General features: G+C 38.3%; 1 protein-coding gene and 1 pseudogene across 4 annotated transcripts in view; both read right to left on the bottom strand.

Annotated features, from left to right (window-relative positions):
- The window catches only part of GAB1 (GRB2 associated binding protein 1), a 125643-nt gene that overhangs the window by 35229 nt on the left and 70271 nt on the right, over positions 1-20143 (bottom strand). For all 4 annotated transcript variants that reach the window (XM_073017652.1, XM_073017653.1, XM_007999879.3 and 1 more), the window contains exon 2: positions 11739-12033. In XM_073017652.1, coding sequence (XP_072873753.1) covers positions 11739-12033 — 295 coding nt within the window. The remainder of the gene's footprint in view (positions 1-11738; positions 12034-20143) is intronic.
- Positions 798-6548, bottom strand: LOC140712036 (small ribosomal subunit protein uS2B-like; annotated as a pseudogene).

The raw sequence follows: 20143 nt of genomic DNA, 5'->3' as shown, positions 1-20143 counted from the left end.
TTTGGCCTCTGACTCCCTGTGCAAACCAATAAAAGGCCTTGGAATTTTTGAGCTGTCCTTACCTGCTACCCCATTCTGTTCTGATACATGTTTTCTAATAACCCGGTTTGTTTATTCTCACCTTTAGGTCATCAAACTCCAAGCAGCCATGCAACCGGAGCCTTGAATGATGGCCCCTTTTGCCAGGAACCCTAGATGGCCTCTGAGGGGAATCTGACTGCTGTTTTCCCAAAACAGGTACCTTTGTCAGCAGGAAGAAGTTAAGATTGGTCTTCGTCCTTATCCTCACTCTAAAGGCAGTTAGATGTACTTCTTCAGAGCGGGGAGTGATAGATACGGGGAGGAGCCTGGCCTTTTCAGTTCCTGGGTGGTGGCCTGGAATTCAGTCTGTGAGGTGGGGAGCCTATTAGGAGGATCCCCTCTCACGTTACTGAAGGTACTTTTTTTCTTCTTTTCCTCTTTGGCCCAATAAATTCCGTTCCCCTCACCCTTCAGTGTGTCTGTGTTCCTAATCCTTCCTGGTCTTGTGACAAGAGCCCGGTTTAGCTGAACTAGGGAACAAAGTTCTGCATCAGTAATGCATGTCATTTGGGTTGTTAATTTACCATAGAGAGGTTAAATATCTGCTCTATTTTCTCTAGATAATAAATTATAAGAATAAATCCACATGCTTTTGATAATGCCTTTATGTGTTTAACTGTAATATTCATAAATATGCCACAATCATATTTATTTAGCTCATTTTACAACCTCTTGGACCTAAGAAGTCATATCCTAATTATGAAGCCTGAATAATCACACATTAATATGGCTAAATATGACAGTGTGTATCTAATCCCAATAACAAACAAGAAAGGATCAGAACTCCTATGCATTGTGTTACATGTTGCAGATGCTGAAAAAATGTTTCATTCACAGGGCAGACACTCACTGATCACTCTATTTGTTTTATTATTTTTTATTATTATTATTTTTTTGAGACAGGGTCTCCCTCTGTGCCCAGGCTGGAGTGCAGTGGCACCATTTTAGCTCACTGCAGCCTGGAACTCCAGGGCTCCAATGATCCTCCCCTCGTATGTAGCTGGGGCTACAGGCACACACCACCACACCTGGTTAATTTTTTAAACTTTTTGTTGAGACAGTATCTCACATGTTGCCCAGGCTGGTCTCAAACTCCTGGGTTCAAGAGATTCTCCTGCCTCAGTCTCCCAAAGTGCTGGGATTACAGACTTTGTGTCAAGTCATAAGAAATTAAGGCAAGCAGCACTTCCAAAACTGTTAAGACCCATTCATATGCATGTGCAGTTTTGGGATTTGCTCCTCAAAAATTCTGATCACTCCGAGATGAATCAAGTTCAAAAATTTTCTGTTAGAGAATCTGGCCTGAGTAAAGAGAAGTTGAACCAACTTCTAACTTTTTATCTTTACTATGCTCCATGTAATGTCAAGTCTTCATAGCTCGTCTAACAAAATCTAACACCTTATGCCAGGAGTTAATTTTTTGGTTTTTTAAAATTTTTTTATTTAGATACTGATGTTTATTTTCCATGTTGCTTAAGAGTCCGTGCAAGAACAGCTTAAGACCATTCAGTGGTTGCTCCTACCCATTCAGTGGCCTGAGCAGTGAGAGCTGCAGACCAGTCTTCTATGGCAGGCTGAGTGCTCCAGTCTTTAGTAGGGAACTGCTGAAGAAGCACAGAAGGCACCTGCACGCCTTCAGACCATTGTGCAACCTCAGGCTGAGTAGCAGTGAACTCAAGAGCTGGAGCAGTCCATTCACACTGAAATTCCTACTTGGTCACTGCCTTTTCAGCAGCAGTCTGCTCTTCTTTTTCAATCGCTTCAGGATCTCTGTAGAAGTAGAGCTCAGGCATGACCTCCAATGGGTGTTCACGGGAAATGGTGCCACGCATGCGCAGAACTTCAGAGACAGCATCCACATCAAACCCACGGAGTGAGCTCCCTTGTTGTTGCATGGGATGGCAATGTCCACACAGCGCAGAGGAGAATCTGTGTTACACAGAGCAATGGTAGGTAGGTTAACGTAAGATGCCTCCATGAAAGGCTGGTGGTCAGCTCTGGGGTCAGTAACCACAAGAAGCCGTGGCTCCCAGAAGGCTGCTTGCATCTGGTTACTGAAGGTTCCAGGAGTGAAGCAGCCAGCAATTGGATTGGCTCCAGTAGCAACAGCAAACTTCAGCATGGCCCTCTGGTCAGTATTCCTGGAGGATATAACACTGACATCCGCAGGGTTTTCAATGGGAACAATGGTATGAGCTGCCAGCAGAAGCTTCTCCCAGGTCCTCTTCAGATGTATGATGTACATGCCATCACTTTTCCTATTATAGATGTACTGTCCCATCTGCAAGTCAAGATTGGTGCCACCTAAGTTGGTTCCTGCTGCAAGGAACTTAAGGACATCCTCCTCCTTCATCCGCAGGCCATCAAGGGCTCTGGACATTGTGAAAGTTTCCCTTTAAGTTACGACAGGAATCCAGAACAATGCCGTATGGACCCCTCTGTGGGTAGCACAGAAAGGCCTTTTTCTTTTCTTTTTTTAAAGCCGGAGTCTTGCTCTGCCACCAGGCTGGAGTGCAGTGGCACAATCTCGGTTCACTGCAACCTCCAACTCCCTGGTTCAAGCAATTCTCCTGCCTCATCCTCCCGAGTAGCTGGGACTAGAGGCATGCGCCACCACACCCAGCTAATTTTTGTATTTTTGGTAGAGACAGGGTTTCACCATGTTGGCCAGGATGGTCTCAATCTCCTGACTTCGTGATCTATCTGCCTCGGCCTCTCAAAGTGCTGGGATTACAGGGAGCCACCATGCCCAGCATTTTCTTTCTTATGTATAAACACAAGAATAGAAAAATGAATTTTTGCATATTTATATGACATAATGCCATAATTTCAGTGGATGCTCATAAATATCTTGTTGTGGTATCTAAAAATGTTGATTATAAAATGGTCATCAGACCCTACCCTGTGAAATGTTTTACTGTTTTGATTCAGTTGCAAATATACAGATTTATTTAAAAAGATTTAAAATACCACAAATTGTGACTCAGAGTTAATCCTTGAGGATTTAACAGAAGTATGAAAAACATTTATCTTTTAAAGAAGAGCTTAAGGAAAATATGTACAATATTGAGGAAAAACGAGCAGCCCACTCAGAAAAGTGTTAATGTATCCTACAAACTGTATTCACAAGTGTATTCCATATACTTCCCCTTTCCTCTACAGTACAGGCATGGTAAAATGGAATAAACCAGCTCAACTTTTAGTTCTGACCAAAAAGCACTACTCACTGGAAATATTTCCCTATATGAAACAGTATGAATTCTAGCTTTTCACTGTAACTACTAAAATAACTTTTTCAGGTGGTTGTTTTTACAGATACACTTTTAACACTTTTTATAAACTTCATGGCTATCCACTAAATGCACTGAGTAGAAAAGAAAATCACCTAGCCAGGCAATTACGTTTGTCTGACTTTGTTTTATTAACACAATGGGACCATCTCATTTTTAACCTTCCACTTCTCCCACCTGTAAATGACAAGTATCTTACCCTCTTTATACCTGCAAGATCCTCTCAATTTTCTGAAAAGAGGACAGAGATTCAAAGGTTCCTTTTTTGGAAAAAACAAACAAACAAAAAAACAAACAAAAAACTTTTTCATAGCACAGGAAGACACACACACACACACACATATATATATATATATATATTTTTTTTTTTTTTAAAAGACAGAGTCTCGCTCTGTCACCCAGGGTGGAGTGCAATGGCATGATCTCGGCTCATTGCAAGCTCCCCCTCCTGGGTTCACGCCATTCTCCTGCCTCAGCCTCCCGAGTAGCTGGGACTACAGGCGCCCACCACCTCGCCCGGCTAGTTTTTTGTCTTTTTAGTAGAGACCACTCCAAACCACATTAACATACAGAGGACTTTAAAAGGGAAGAGGGAACCACTCCACTACTTTGGCTCAGACAATGCACTATCTTTAAAGTTGTAGTCTTTGGGATTATTTTACTCATGTTAATTTGACTATGTACTCAGCTCTGCATATTTTAATACAAGCATTTCACTGTGTGTAAATATTCTCTAACATTATATTTCTGACCAAAGATAAGCAACTGGTCTGAAAAAATAAACTTCTGTTCTATTTTATAAAGACATGTGATTTGCCTCTATTCTATACTACTATACCAGTAATGGAACAGGCCATTTTGCTTTCTGCCTTGAGTTTCTGACTTACTGCTCTTTCTAAGTAATGCTGGTATCAAGCTTCTAAGAACCAAACATTAGTTTAGGGTTTGCTTATGTGTGTAAAGTTATTTCCCATTTCTTAAAACAGAAGGCATGAAGAGTATAATTAACATCCATTAAAGGCCAATAAGCTGTGGGAGCAAACTCCTAACCGAAATTTACTTAGGAAGTTATTAAGTACTGCTAGGGAAAGCCTTTCAGTGAACAAGCTTCCAGTGAAGAGTAGATTATCATGTGATGAAATCCACAAATAATAAACTGGCCCACATGATACCTAACCTCATGCCCGGTTTATCCTATTTGAAACCATAATGCCCTCATGTTAGTATCCCTCACAAAAGTTGGGGTGCCAAGACAATGACTCTAAACATTCAAAATAATTACCTAAAGAAACCCCAAATGGCAGAAGAGTTGAAGCCCGAGGAAACAATTCTACTCTTTCTTATTGGTAAGGTAGAAGGTTTCAAACTTGACATGACAGGCTCTTTGATTTTGTAACCACTAACTTACTGTATCTGAGCATATCATAATAAAACTGTGGTGAGCTCCATGTTCTTTTCAGGAGACCAGATAGGATTCTTTTCCCTGAAGATGGGCTAACCACTAACTTACTGTATCTGAGCATATCATAATAAAACTGTGGTGAGCTCCATGTTCTTTTCAGGAGACCAGATAGGATTCTTTTCCCTGAAGATGGGCTATATCTACCGATAGAATAATTTTTTTGGTTTCTAGTGTTTACCTTCATGTTCACAATTAAATGCAAACAGGTCAGGGTTACTCTGCTTCTACTGATTAATGATTTATCTGGTGTGCTTAAGAATTTTTCTTTCTGTGAAGAGAAGCATTTTGAATAGAACTGTCTAACTTAGCAAATAAGGGTCTACAAAGAGCATACATTATCATTAATGCTAACATACCATTTTCTCACTTCTAAATACACCATTTTTTATGGAAGAACATTTGAAAAAGGCAAATCTAACAAGTGGATACAAATAAGACATGGCAGTAGTTGCAATTTTCTGTGAAGCAGCCTGCATTGCAGTTTCTTCAATTTATTCACTCAACTACTGAAGACCCTTAAATATAGCATGATCTGTTTAATCTGTTTCAAGTAGAAAAACTTTTTATTTGTCATGACTCTCTCTTTAGTAGATTGTGAAATATTCTTGGAGACTTTAAAATAAACCTTTAAGCAATGCTGACAAATGCCGTAATTCTTATCCAGAGGTCTGAAGGCCTAAGAATCACTTGTAGGGAATTGTAGATATCTAGTTGACTGGGCCACACACCACAGGAGACTCAATAAATCAAGATCTCAGGAGCAGTGGCTTGGAAATGTACAAAAAAAGAAAAAAAGAAAAAAGAAAAAAAGAAAAAGAAAAGAACTAAAAACTCTCTAGTTGAACTGGTTCTCAGGAAAATGCAAACTAACACCACAAGATACCACTAACATCCAATAGAATAGCTAATATTAAAGACTGACAACATCAAACATTGATGAGAATGTAAACTCTCACACGCTGCTGGTAGGTGGGCAACTGGTACACTAACTCTGGAAAACTAAACCTGTTCAACCTATTAAAGCTAAATATACGTCTGTACTGTAACACAGCAGTCATACTCACGGGTGTATACCCAAAAGAACTAAGTGTTTCTGTTCATCAAAGACATATAAAGAAATGTTCACTACAGCTTTGTGTTAACTAAAAATTGAAAACAACCCAAACATCAATCAACATTCAAACAGATCCATAATTTGTGATATAGTCACACAATGAAATGCTACAAGGAATGAAGAACTGTTGTTACATGCTACAACATGGATGAATTTCACAGGCTTAATATTGGAGAAAATAATGGTTCCACTTATATAAAGTTCAAGAATAGGCCAAACTAATCCATAGTAATAAAAGCAATTTTTAAAAAAGTTAATTTGGGTGGAGGCTTTACTGGAAAGAGGCACGAGAAAATTTTCTAGGGGAGAGGGGAAGTGTTCCATTTCTTAATCTGAGGGGCAGTTACACAGACATCTGTATCTACACGTAGATACAGATCAATATATAAAACTACACTGAACTGTATGCTTAAGATTTGTGCCCCTCACAGTAAGTTATACCTCAATAAAAAAAGTAAATAAAAATAAATTTTAAAAAGCCCCCAATTGAGAAAGACTGCTTTACAGGAAAGAAAGTATATGTATATTCTTACATGTCAGTTTACACCTACTTGACTCAAAGGGAAAATATCAAACAGATAATTTTACTTATTTTTTATTAAGCCACCATGATCTGGGCATTTTGAGAAAAGCAACTTAGAGGCAACTTTCTAATCTTGCATCTAATGAGACTAGAGGCCTTTATATGAAGTTAGTGAGCTGCTTCCCAATACTTGTTTAGCAGATCTAACAGCTTCCACCTCGTGTTGTAGAAACAAAAATAAATCTGTACATTTCCAAGAAAAACAAAGAAATTAGTTTCTACCCTCAAAACTACTAAAGAAAAGCATTCATAGGAATCACACACAGTTTAATGAGCTAGGACTTAAAAACAGATATAGCCTGCCAGCACTTTGAGTATTCAATAATAGCAGTGGTCACCTGGGGCAGCGGAAATAACATGGTAACGATATTTTGAGAGGTTCCTGGAATCAAAACACAGGTCAGATTTTTCCCTTTTCCTTTTGTTTTCAGGGGAAAATTAGTTATTCTCACAGGGATTGGGGACAGTTATTTTCTTAGACTGTGATAACCAGGCATGGTCTATTTCTTCTCACATCTAGTCTGAAATTAGCATAGTAAAAAAATTATCTTGTGCTGTTCGCTAATTTTCAAGCCAAGAGTAGGAGGACAGTCAGCTCTCTGAAACAGGAAGAGCAGAGGGCTTGGGACAGATCTAGATAAAAACAAAAACATCTATTATTTAGTGATTGGTGGCGATATCTATTTGGACACAAGAGAATATAAAGCAGGTAGTCAAGTCAGTGGAAGAACAAAGGCATTTTGATGTTTACCCTGTCCTATTAAACTGTATGAATATGATTACAAAGGATAATAGCAGTATTCTGCTGTTTAGAACTTAAATGTGTGAAATACTTTGAAAGTCTTTTTGCAGTTTTGCCATTATGGATCAAAAACCAAAATTACAGAATAAATATGATTTTGGCTGCTTAATACTACATAACGAAGAACGTTCATGCTTTACAGATTTATTCCAAGAAACTCAACAAATACTTCAACACAGTATATTAAGACACTTCTAAATGTGGCTATTTGGGGAAATAACCAGGATGAAGTTGGGAAAAATCTCAATCATAGAATTTAAAAAATAAATGCAGTTGCATTTTGATATAGCTCATGACCTCAATGTAGAACGTATTGGCAGATTAAAGTCCTTAGATACTTGTTTTCTCTGTTAATGAACACATAAAACTGACTTGTGATTAACACAGCTGTACCTGGTAGCCAACTCAGACTATATATAAGAAATCTGATTAATCATACTATGAATTTTCTTACAACCCTCCCCCAACCATGGATATTGTAAAGATGAAAAGTTCACAAATTGAGAGTTGCATTCAACCTAAATATACCTCTCATCTATTTTGTAAGGAACTGGGAGTTTTGCCACTGAAAAGATCACTGCAGCTTCTAAGTTTTGAAACTTCACCTCTATTTGGTAGAAATTTTATAACATGAAAACAGACATTGGGAGAGACTGATTCTGACTTCTAAAATCGATGAAAATGTTCTGCTAAGTATAAAAATAAAGCTCTCAGTACATTATCAGTTATAATCACAGAGCCACTGAAAACTACCTAGGCTTTTCCTGACCCTATTAAGATTAAATCAGATGCTGCTGCTAACTATGCTTATCTAGTTCTTCTTTAGCAGAGCGCTTATGAATCAGTAGTACAATTCCTGGATTATTTGTCTCTCCTACTAGACTGATTGTAAGCTCTATGAGCACAAGAACTATATTCATAAACTTCCACATAATTATACTTTTACACATATATACACTGTATATATATTTTAATGCATAATTTATATATACATGTGTATATATAAACTTGCACTCATCAATTATTATTATGAATTCTTTTGGATATTTCTCTTAATGACTCCTCTCCCATTAGATGCTCAGTCTGTGATGTTTACCTTTTGTCTCCTTAACTAATCACCTAATGTATATCTGCTGAATGAATTCCCACCGCCTAGCAGAGTGTCAGCAAACTCAAATAATTTGTTGACCTAATCAATCAATTTTCTAAACGCACACCAAGCTTTCCTTCTCAGAGCTGAGTGGGTGTCTGTCAGGCTCCCAAACGATAAGAATCATCCTAAGGTGGCCAAATAGACAAGACGCTGTGCCTTAAAACTTGCAAAGTTAATCTCAGACACTTGAGAATTAGAAATTCTTATTATGGGTTCTCAACTCTACCCACCCTTGAATGGGCTTCAAAAAATCAGACTCACATTCCTTGACAGAAGAATGCACATTCTCTATAAGAACATCCCATTTCCTTTGTAAATATATTTAGGAGCATTGTAAAAAGAAGTAAGAGCGGTGGAAGAACATCTACGACTTAACTTTTTGGATCAGCTCAATCTATACAGACAACCAACAGAGACAAAAGTCTGCCCTTACGTCACCCCAAACAAATTCTACATTGAAAAGGCAATAGGCAAACAACAAGAAGATAATAAAATGACAAATTATTTTAACTGAAAATCCATCACATAATAAAACTAATGTGCTGTCTAAATCCAATAATTATCATTACTGACTAGATGTTAACCATTAAAAAGAGCTATCTCATTTGTAATTTTAATTTTGAAACCCTCTGCTGCACTCAAATACAAACTATAAATGCAAACAAGAAAGGAAAGGGTTTTAACTGAAGTTAGAAGTAGCACCCCCATGCCCACTTACACTGTGACCACATTTAGTAACTTCACAAAAACAACTGAAGCCTTAATTCCTCCTGTGAAACAATTTCTTGAGGTTTTTAATCACTAGAGCTCTGCTGAAGATCTCTATTTCATCAGCCCCTCCTAGCGAAGCTGGATCCTTCCTTCCCTCTTAGAGTGCTGTTCCCGTGAGATTCTGAACTCCCTCATCAAGGGGTTTCCCCAACCCCACTGGGCAAACCCCAGCCCTGGCAGGCTCCTTTCCCCAGGGCTGCTGACTGGCCAGAGAGGAAGTAGCACGCTGGCCTGAGCTCGTTAGAGATGATTAGTTCTACTTCAATCCGAATCTTGGTGTTGATTATTAACACAATTTTCCACTCCTTATGGTATCTACAGCACTACTAAATGTAGATGTTCGGAAATGCACACTTCTAAATGTGAGTATAACCACAAAGACAAGAAGGTCAAAGACCTCAGTTCACCTTTATTTCTGATTCTTGGCTCTACAAAGCTACTTTGTACTGGAGTCCCCTACCTACGTGTTTAATGTTTGTTTAAAAAGGAAGAGCAGAGAGAAGTGGTCAGCCAGCTATAAAAAAGTGCCTGGGGTCAGGTGCAGTGGCTCACGCCTGTAATCCCAGCACTTTGGGAGGCTGAGGCGGGCGGATCACTTGAGGCCAGGAGTTGAGACCAGCCTGGCCAACATGGTGAAACCCCATCTCTATTAAAAATACTAACAATTAGCCAAGCATGGTGGTGCACACCTGTAATCCCAGCTAATCAGAAGGCTGAGGCACGAGAATTGCTTTAACCTGGGAGACAGAGGTTGCAGTGAGCAGAGATCACGCCACTGTACTCCAGCCTAGATGACAAAGTGAGACCCTACCTCAAAAAATAATAATAATAATAATAAAGTACCCGAGGTAGAATTCCACTTGTAAAATTCTTCTTCAGCCCTCTAGTCACTCAGCTCTTTCCAGGATAGGCACCCCAAATCTCAGTCCCTCATTCAAGATCTGTAAGCAACTGTCCCTGGGCCTTTTCCATTCAGAGCCCTCCTGCCCCAGTCAAGTAAAATTCAATTCCTTCTCTGGGTCTGTTCTTTCCCAAGTCCCTAAGCCTGGAGGGTTCTGCATCTCTCCTTTCATTTATGCAGAAATACTAGTTCTTTCAAAAGCCTACATTTTGCAATTTATTTTCCTTTCAGAAGCTTTCCTTCACTACCTCTTACACAAACCTTGAACCCCTCTTCCTTCCTCCATGCTCCCTGTAGGACCTGTGCTAAGTAATTCATTTGTTTGGTACTTGTTCACTGTGTTTTGTGACTGATTCTCACTTGCATTTCACAGGTAATGATAATCTCCTTGGCTATTTCCCAACTTCATAACCCATTTATGCTTGAGGTTGCAATTTTTTGAATGTTTACAATCAGACCTTGGCGATGACCTTGAGCAGGAGGATATAAATAACTCCCACATGCTTGGCGTTCCAATAATGGAACACTAGGCATAAATAGGATAATCTAATATAGTTTATTGAGATGGTGTCTTGCTCTGTCACCCAGACTGGAGTGCAATGGTGCAGTCTTGGCTCACTGTAGCCTCCACCTCCTGGGTTCAAGCAATTCTCCTGCCTCAGCCTCCAGAGTAGCTGGAACTACAGGCATGTGCCACCACGCCAGGATAATTTTTGTATTTTTAGTAGAGATGGCGTTTCACCATGTTGGCCAGGCTGGTCTTGAAGAACTCCTGACCTCAAGTGATCCACCTGCCTCAGTCTCCCAAAGTGCAGGGACTACATGCATGAGCCACTGCGCCTGGCCATAATCTAATATAGTTTTTAAATACATTTTTAAATAGCACCTAAAGAATTGGGCTGAGCTCCATAAAAGTGCTTTTTTTTTTTTCTTTTTCTTGAGACAGAGTCTCACTCTGTCACCCAGGCTGAAGTGCAGTGGCGCCATCTCGGCTCACTGCAAGCTCCGCCTCTTGGGTTCACGCCATTCTCCTGCCTCAGCCTCCTGAGTAGCTGGGATCACAGGTGCCTGCCACTAGCCCGGCTTTTTTTTTTTTTTTTTTCCTTTTTTGTATTTTTAGTAGAGACGGGGTTTCACTGTGTTAGCCAGAATGGTCTTGATCTCCTGACCTCGTGATCCGCCCGCCTTGGCCTCCCAGAGTGCTGGGATTGCAGGCATGAGCCACTGCGCCCGGCCAAATGTGCTATTTTTAATAGGTGAAAAATAGTAAAATATCCACAGTGTTATATGGTTAAAATGAATATTTATATTGGAACTCAATAAATGTTCTTAAAATGTCTTCTTGTCACCTTCTACCTCAGGATATTTAAAAACTGCCCCAATATGTCTAAGTCTGTCTCTCTCAAACTTGTAAACAGTTTCTCCCCAAACTAATTAAAGGATTCAGTGCTTTTTCCAAATGTCAAGTTCCCATTATAAAAATAAAACATTATATTGTGTAACTAAAATAACAAAGAATTGTATGACATTTCTAGAAATGTAGCAGGAAAGAATTCAGGTTGAATAATATCTTGAACTCACCTTCTTCTGTTGGATTAAACCCACAGATGTCACAAATACAACGAACCCACTTATTCATCTCCTCCTCGCTGTCTGCTACCAAGTAGAAAATCCGGTCAATAGTGTTGATATCAAAAATGTAGCTGTTTTCAAACTCTTTTTTGTTAAATGTCAATCCAGCATCTACTTGTTGACATAAATTTAAATCAATAATACGAATAGGCTTCTTGGCATGATCATTTTTGTAATATTCCAAAACATCTGGATCTCCAGTTAAACGGCCACTGCGTAACACGAACCATCTCCTCTTCCATGCCTAGAAACAAAACAAAAATATCCATTCAGTATTAACTTGAGATAATATTTTCAAGAAAATGCACATTTATCAAACTGATTTTACAAATGCATTGTTTAGAGAAAGTCACAACACGTGTGTGTGTGTTTGTGTGTGTTTTTACCACAGGATATCTGCCACTCTGCAAAGCAATGTTTACTAATAACTCAATTAACTTAATATTGTATATATATTCAGTGTCTTCTATTAAATCTCCTGCTATATAATATCAAGGCAATAAATCAAGGAGGATTCAGTTTTTACTAAATATGAAAAAGTCATGGTTTCAACAAATGGTGTTAGGAAAACTAGAAATCCAAAAGAATGAATGTGCAAAAGAATGAAGCTGGACATTGTGCTAAGTAAAACAAGCCAGTCATAAAAATACAAATATTGTATGATTCCACTTATATGAGGTACTTCAAGTAGTCAAATTCATACAGACGGAAAGCAGAATGGTGTTTGTCAGCCCCTGCGGGGAGGTGGGGAATGGAGAGTTATTCTAGAATTTAATGGGCCTAGAGTTTTAGTTGAAGATAAAATTCTGGAGATGATGGTGGCCATGGTTGCAATGGCACTGTGATTGTATTAATACTTAATGCTAGTGAACTGTATATTAAAAATAGTTAAAATGATCAATTTTGTTATGTATATTTTGCCACAATTTTTTAAAAAGCAACAGATTTTCATGCGTTAATATCATTCCATAAAGAATACACATAAAGCTGCTTCTTCATAAGACTCCTACAGATTTTAAACATTTAAAAGGCTTCTCTTTTTTTTAGGTGTAGTGGTAAGGAGTAGGGAGGGGAAAAAGGTTTTGAAGCTTTTCTGGCTTCTTGCCTGGGAAGCAATCGATTGTGTCTCTCTTTTAGCCACACAGCCTGTTGTTCAAAGACTACACGAATAAGACCTGTATTCTTGAGTATGGGATTTAACTCTTTTTAATATTTCCCTTCCTCTTCCCAACAAACACACATGGGCAATCTGTACTACACTCATCATACACCCCCTCCACAGGTTCTGGTAAATTTTGAGTTTCATACTACACCTAGAGAAGAAGCCTAAAAATTATTTTATTATCACCCTCCCTAAATCTATGTTTACCAAATAATAAAAGCAGAACCAAATGACAAACAGTCTTCCTCATCAGCCTTTAACCCCAACATGTGTGCCTGGAAACAAACTTACACCTTACTCCTCTTTGAAATTCTTCCTCAGGGAGGCAGCTAGATAGAGGCCTATTTTAGCAAGTCTCAGTCATTTACTAAAAGATATTCTCTGCTCCAGATTCAACATTCTAGGTAAGATTGCCTCAGGAGGACACTCTGGGGCTGGGCACAGTGGCTCATGCCTGTAATCCCAGCACGCTGGGAGGCTGACGTGGGTGGATCACTTGGGGTCAGGCGTTCGAGACTAGCCTGGTCAACATGGTGAAACCCATCTCTACTAAAAAATACAAAAATTAGCTGGATGTGGTGGCAGTTTCCTGTAATCCCAGCTACTCAGGAGGCTGAGGCAGGAGAATCGCTTGAACCCGGAGTCGGAGGTTGCAGTGAGCTGAGATCACTGTGCTCCAGCCTGGACAGAACAAGACTGCTCTCCTCCTCAAAAAAAAAAAAAGAAGAAGAAGGCAGGGCAGGGGGTAGTGGGGACACTCTGGGAAGTGGAAGGACTCAGAAACAAGACATCTCATGAACCCCAGTTTTCCTTCCCTTTGCGACTTGTGGGAAGGAAAACAAGTATATCATTCATTATTCCTACCTTCAAAGAATTGACTAATTGTGAAAAAAAAGTTTAACAAACATGAAAATACTTGAGACTATAGCAACCCAGGCAAAATGTCTGCAGAGGTATTGCTAAATGAACAGGTATTCCTCTATAGAAAAATTTAGGCAATCCTTTAACAAGAGGATTACTAGAGAGATCACAAAGACCTAAAAACATTATATATTAATATCATCAATATTTTAAATTAACTTCTCATTCTTCGCTGAGCTCAAAGGAATATGTAAATAATTCGTGCCCAGGGGAAGGCAGGGTAGAATCCTATAGATGTTTTAGATAATATTGAAAGTCATAAAGTGTTGGATTCACATGATGTTCTAAAGTATAAAAATCCATTCATTGAATATGCATCTACTCACTGCAAAATAAATAAATATCCCCTCTTAGTAAAATTATGCCTCTATGGGATACTTCCCTATCAAGCAGTAAGCTTTAAAAAGTAATGCAGAAGTAAAGCAAAAGAATATAGAATATGATGTTATTTATGCAGGGCCCTCAAGAAATCGTATCTTTCAATAAGTGATTTTTCCAGATAGTGAAGCTTCATTTAAAGATGATGTATTTAAAGATACAGAAATGACTTTTTAAAACTTTATTGTCTTGCATGCAAATCTTTCTAAAATGCTTTACTACATTCTTCCCCAAACATAATCCATTCCCCAACGATTCAGACTAAGTGTTATAAGCATCCATCTCTATATTGCACTTTAAGAGGCTGTCAGAGGCTATTGCACTGTATGGAGTGTCATTTGCCCCTAGACTGTTAAATAGAACCGTATTGCTGTGCTTGTATAGCTCATCTTTTAAATACAGTTTCCTGTCTTTTTTCTCTCAATTTTTATCAACTATCACTTTTCCCCTCCAATAATAGGGTTTATAGGAGGCTAAACTCTTACCTGTCTCAGGGACTTTGCACATGTTTTCTCCTAAATACATTTTATTCTTCCCCTCACTTTTTGCCTGGCCAACTCCAACCTTCAGGGCTTCTCTTCCCTGACCACCCTCAAGCAACCAACTCCAGTGTAAAGTAAAGTAATAGCATAGTTTTAGAGATCCTATTACTTACCTACGTAGCGATTGTGTAATTTTGCAGTTCAATTTTTCCTTGTATTTATTTGTGTAGTATCTAACTCCCCAAACAGACTGAACAGTTTAGTAAGATAGCGACCATGTCTGCTTTATTTGCCATAGCACAGGGCCTGGTACATAGAATATCTGTACAATAAATAAATAGAATTCTTCTGAGAGAGCAGACTTGTAAAATTTTTGAGATTAGATTTGATACATGGGCCACAATGAAGAGAGTGCTTTCAAGGCATCTTCCATTTGAGAAAAAGAGCTCCAATACTGAACATATACATAATAAAATAAACATAAGTAAGATAACTTTACCAAAACACACGCACAAAACATCTTGGGAAAATGGCAAAAACAGAAAAGCACAGAACATGTCCTTTCGCTACAGCTTATGTGTCACTCTTTGTTTTCCAGCTAACTCTGGCTCCCCCCATTCAGTCCTTCGCTTCCCTATTGAAATCACATGGTTAAAACTCAAAAAGCCCTTAGGAACTAAAATAAATAATCAAGAAATGAGTAGCAATGAATTAAGGTGCACTAGATATATTGGGCTAGCGATTAGAGGCTGAGTAGACATTATACAAGACGTGAACCCTTACGGCAGGAAATTACAGCATTAAAACACAGAACTTAGCCAAGCAGCACCTGCCATTTATTTATTTATTTTTAACATGGTCCAAATGTGACTGTTTGTCTCAGTCACAAAATGAGTCACCCTCATTGAATCTGGCACAGATTAAACTGGAAAACAAAAGCAATTACATAAACTACACACTTTAATAAGGCAGATACAAAGGTTCTCTGGATTATGGTACAAAGCACAATTTAGCCACAGAATAAAGCTTGATGCTCGACAAGAGAACTGACATCAGCACCCTTGCTAATCTCAGCACAAAAGCGTCTCTATATTTTGTCAGAGCACAAAACGGGCCCACATAAATCAGTCTTTGTTATCTGAAAATATCTGAGATTCTTAAAGTTTGTCCTATTTTTATCCTTGCTGCCTTGGTAGCTTGAGAGAAAGCCGTACACTTCCTTGCCAATCCTGCACAGCAGTAGCAGACAAAAAAGACAGGCTTTCTAGAAACCTTCAAAACCAAATACTCAAAGTAATTTTAAAAGAAATTCACAAAAAAAATCATTTTAATGATTAGACTTCCATTACGAGCAGGTAATGAAGAAGCTGAAATTTGCAAGATGTCTGCATAGTTGAGAAGGACTATGTAAAAACTTATTTTGTAGCCATTTCTTACATGCAATAGTCACTCCAATTTTGAGTTGAACAAATAATGTTGTTAACAAGAAGCAAACAGTTAAGTCTGGATTTGGGGGTAACTTAAAAGTACCAAAATCTGAAGCCAATTCCCTATACTCCTGTGACTGCCTCCTGTGCCTACAGGATAAAAGCCAAACTCTGGCAGGGTACACAGGGCCCTCCAATCAACTCGCACCCCATCTCCACCCCTAGATCTTTCCAGCCTCATTTCTTGCCTCTCTGCCTTCCAACCACATTGGAAATATTTGTAGCTTTCCAAACACTCTGCTCTGTCCTGCCTCTGACCTCTTGGCACAAAATCTACCCCCTAGATTTTAGCTCAGCCCTCTGAGGCACCATCCCTGAGCTGGCTCCGAGCTCTCCATTTCTACCTTGTTCCTACATCATTTGACATCTCTACATTTGAATTGTTACTGAGGGCTGAAGGCATTTTAACCTTTCTTCTTTCCTTTCCCATTGCCTAGTGCTAAGGAGGTGCTCGGTCAATGTCTGCTAAATACGCAATCAAAAATGTTTGAGGCAAGGATTAAAAATACAGAAGTTCTCATTATTATTTATGCATTACAGGGATAGTGATATAACTGCGATCTGCCCAGCGCATTCAAGAATTGGTCAGGCAAGCATAGAGGTGTGTATTTTAAAACTCTACAGACATGAGAGATGTTTTTAAACATCATTTTAAAAGAACTATTCTTTTAAACATTTTCTGTATTTAGCAAATTGGATATGCTAACCTGTAGAACTGTCACAATGAAGCTGGGTCTTAAGACAGGCTTTTCACACACCTTAGAGTATGGGTAAGAAAGTACATACTGGCAAGAAAGTACAGATGGAGTCCCACTATTTGGTGGGAAGGAAATATATTTTTAACCTGGATTAACCCCAAGCCATTAACGGCTGTAACATTACTAACAAATTCACAAATTTTGCCTAATTAACCTAACTAGCAAATTGCTTCAGCTTTAAAGAAAAACACTGTAACTGCTGTACACCCCATTTTGTGAGTTCTCTGTGGTATAAATGACAGCTCACATGCCTGGTGTGATGCTTGCCAGAATTCCCTAATCTTTTCCCTGTACCTTTACTGGAAGAGCTAATTATTGAGGAAGTAGCCAATATATGGGCAGGCAAGAGAGAAGATCAGAGAAGAGGTCGGGGTAGTCCATGGGTTCTCTGCCCTGAATGCACATTAGAAATATCCGGAGAGCTGTTCTTAAAAACAAAAAAAAAAGGCTTGGGGTTTCACCTCAGGCCAACTAGATTATAACGTAGGGGGGTGGGGATGAAGGGAATAGGCAGCTTTAAACACTCAACAGATGATTCTAATGTGCCACCAAGATTGAGAACCACAGATCCAATCAATAGGATTATATTGGTCTTTAAAGTAAAATTTCAAAAAAAAAAAAAACAAAAACAAAAAATACAAAACACAGGTCCTTTCAAGCCTACGTCTCATTCTTCATCTTCTTATATTAATACCTTCTGCCCATGTCAGTGCTGTCTCTATCTTCCTATTTTTGTTCACAATATTTACCCCACTAGCAAATATCTTTCAAACCCAATTCATTCTTCAAGGTTCTTTTTTCCCAACCTTCCCCTTTCCTCCCCATACCCTCCCTTTCTACCACTGACAATCAATTACTGCTCTGTAATACCTCATGCATTGCTGTAGAATAGACTGGAAGAGTCTATTATTTAACATTTTCAAACTCTCCAAACACTTATGAATTATTTTCCCAACTGGACATTAAGCTCCTTGAAAGCTAATTCCTTTTTTTTTTTTTTGGTATCTGCAACAGCACTTCACACATTGTAAGTGGTCAAAGCCTTGGTGAGATGTTGTCCATCAGAATAATCATCACAGAGAGCCACTGAGATTAAATAAAAAGACTTCAGATGGGAAAAAAAAGTTCAAAGTTGTTATTGAAGTCCACACTCCTTCAGTAAGATAGCATACATGGTTCTTCCGAACCATACTTACCTGTCTCATCTCTCCAATCTCTTACCTCCACAGATGGCCTCAGACAGCACCCACATGGTCCTTGTTGCTTTTTCAGTCTGAAATACCTTATCTCCCTCACCATGAGCTCCTTCTCATCCTTCAAGAACTAGCTCAAGACCTGTTCTTTAAAGCTTTCCTCAACTCCCTCTGAGATAAGGCATCTGCTCCTGTGGCTTTGAGCTCTCAGCAATATCACACAAGTAGTCCATTAACAAGCCCATTCCCTTAAGCACTTGAAAAAGAACTCTGCTGACTGCATCTTGGGGTCTCTTGGTAGTTGTTAAGCCGTAACAAAGAATACCTTGTCCAGATAGCTGAAGAGCAACACTTTCTACATTCCTGAGCCAACTTTCCTTCTACCAGGAAGCCTCACCACTATAATTTTACTAACCCTTTCTTTTCCTGAGAAAGTGTGGGGAAAAAAGTACAGCAGAATTTTTTATTTTGAAATCTCTTAAAAGGTATTTCACAACGGATATTTAAGGAAAGACCATTACTATGACTTCTTTAGTAGAATTCAAAATTTCAATATACTCTCAGAAATCTGTAAAACGTTGGCGTTGAAGATGTGTGTTTCACAAGATGAAAATGCTATTTTTCATAAGATAGGTTGTAATCGAAATTTTATCAGCAGAATAATGGTCAAATAAATTATGGAACAGCTACACAATAAAGCTAGGCAAGTCATTCAAAAAGTGACACAGAGCTATACATATGAGCAATGCCCACAAGATAGCTGTTAAATAAAAAAAAAACACAAGGTGCGGAATTGTACATACAGTATATAATTCCATTTGTGTGAAATAACTGTGTGTTTGTACAAACACACACTATGTTTAGAGAACAGGTCTGGAAGGACACATACTAAGTTGTTAACTGTGATGACTAGGAATAGGCCAGATGAAAGGGCCAGATGAGTCTCATATTTTTATTTTATATACTTTGTTTTTCCAAATGTTTCCATTTATTGCTTTTATAGTTTTAAAAAATTATATGTTTAAAATAATCTAGGAATGATGTGCACAAAACAAAAAGTTTGTGTGTATATGGAAATGCTATTTTATTATTACTCAGCAATTAGTGAATGGATATTTAACTTTGCTTTTAAATATAGAATTCCAGGATACATGTGGAAGGAGTCTTAGCCAGGAAATAGCCTAGACAGATAAAGAGTAACGACTTTAAAGACTGGCACTTAGGGGGTTAAACAAACAAACAAGGAAAGTTGGGAACACTTAAAATAGAGGAATTAATTTATTTTTCTTTCCTTAAAGTCATTATAATATATTGCTTTAATTTTCTTTAAAAACCATGCAGTTAATGGTAATACATTTAGATATTTAAAAATCTAAAATAAGCACTTCAGGAATTACTTTGCCTATTAAAAATATTTCCATAATACTATTACTAGGGTAAATAAAATAAAGAAAAACAAATTAACCATGAAGCAGGGACAAAGGAAAATCATTTGCTTTAAAATACTTGAGTTGTTTTCCAGGAAGCACCATCTTTTCTCATAGAGCAAAATAAGGAAAAAACAGGCTCGGTGGAAGTTTCCACTCCACTGGCTCTATCATTATGATCATCTGTTCCAAACACACAGAAGCCTAAAATTTCCTGTTTTCAAACTATTGTCACCATTTTCTAGCCTTGTGCTATCTGAGCTAACTTTAGCTTAGTAATATAAACAAAAGAATACACCGAAAATAATGCAGAACAATGCCTAGATCTAAGCTTTCAACTGTTCCATAAACTTAAGATATTAGAGTTTACATACATCGCCTGGATACAACAAATTAGTTGGAAATAAAACAATTTCCTAAGAGGAAAAATATCAAATTTGACTCAGAAATACTACACTAGCTAGGGGAAGACTTCAGGAATTCTGACTTCTCAATAATAGTGCATATAATTTACAAGTAAATTAATGTCTACCTCAAAGCCTAGGC

The sequence above is a fragment of the Chlorocebus sabaeus genome, chromosome 7 (genome assembly GCF_047675955.1).
Source record: "Chlorocebus sabaeus isolate Y175 chromosome 7, mChlSab1.0.hap1, whole genome shotgun sequence".
Lineage (NCBI taxonomy): Eukaryota > Metazoa > Chordata > Mammalia > Primates > Cercopithecidae > Chlorocebus > Chlorocebus sabaeus.
Note: the sequence above shows the minus strand (reverse complement) of the source record. Positions and strands in the feature narration are given on the sequence as shown.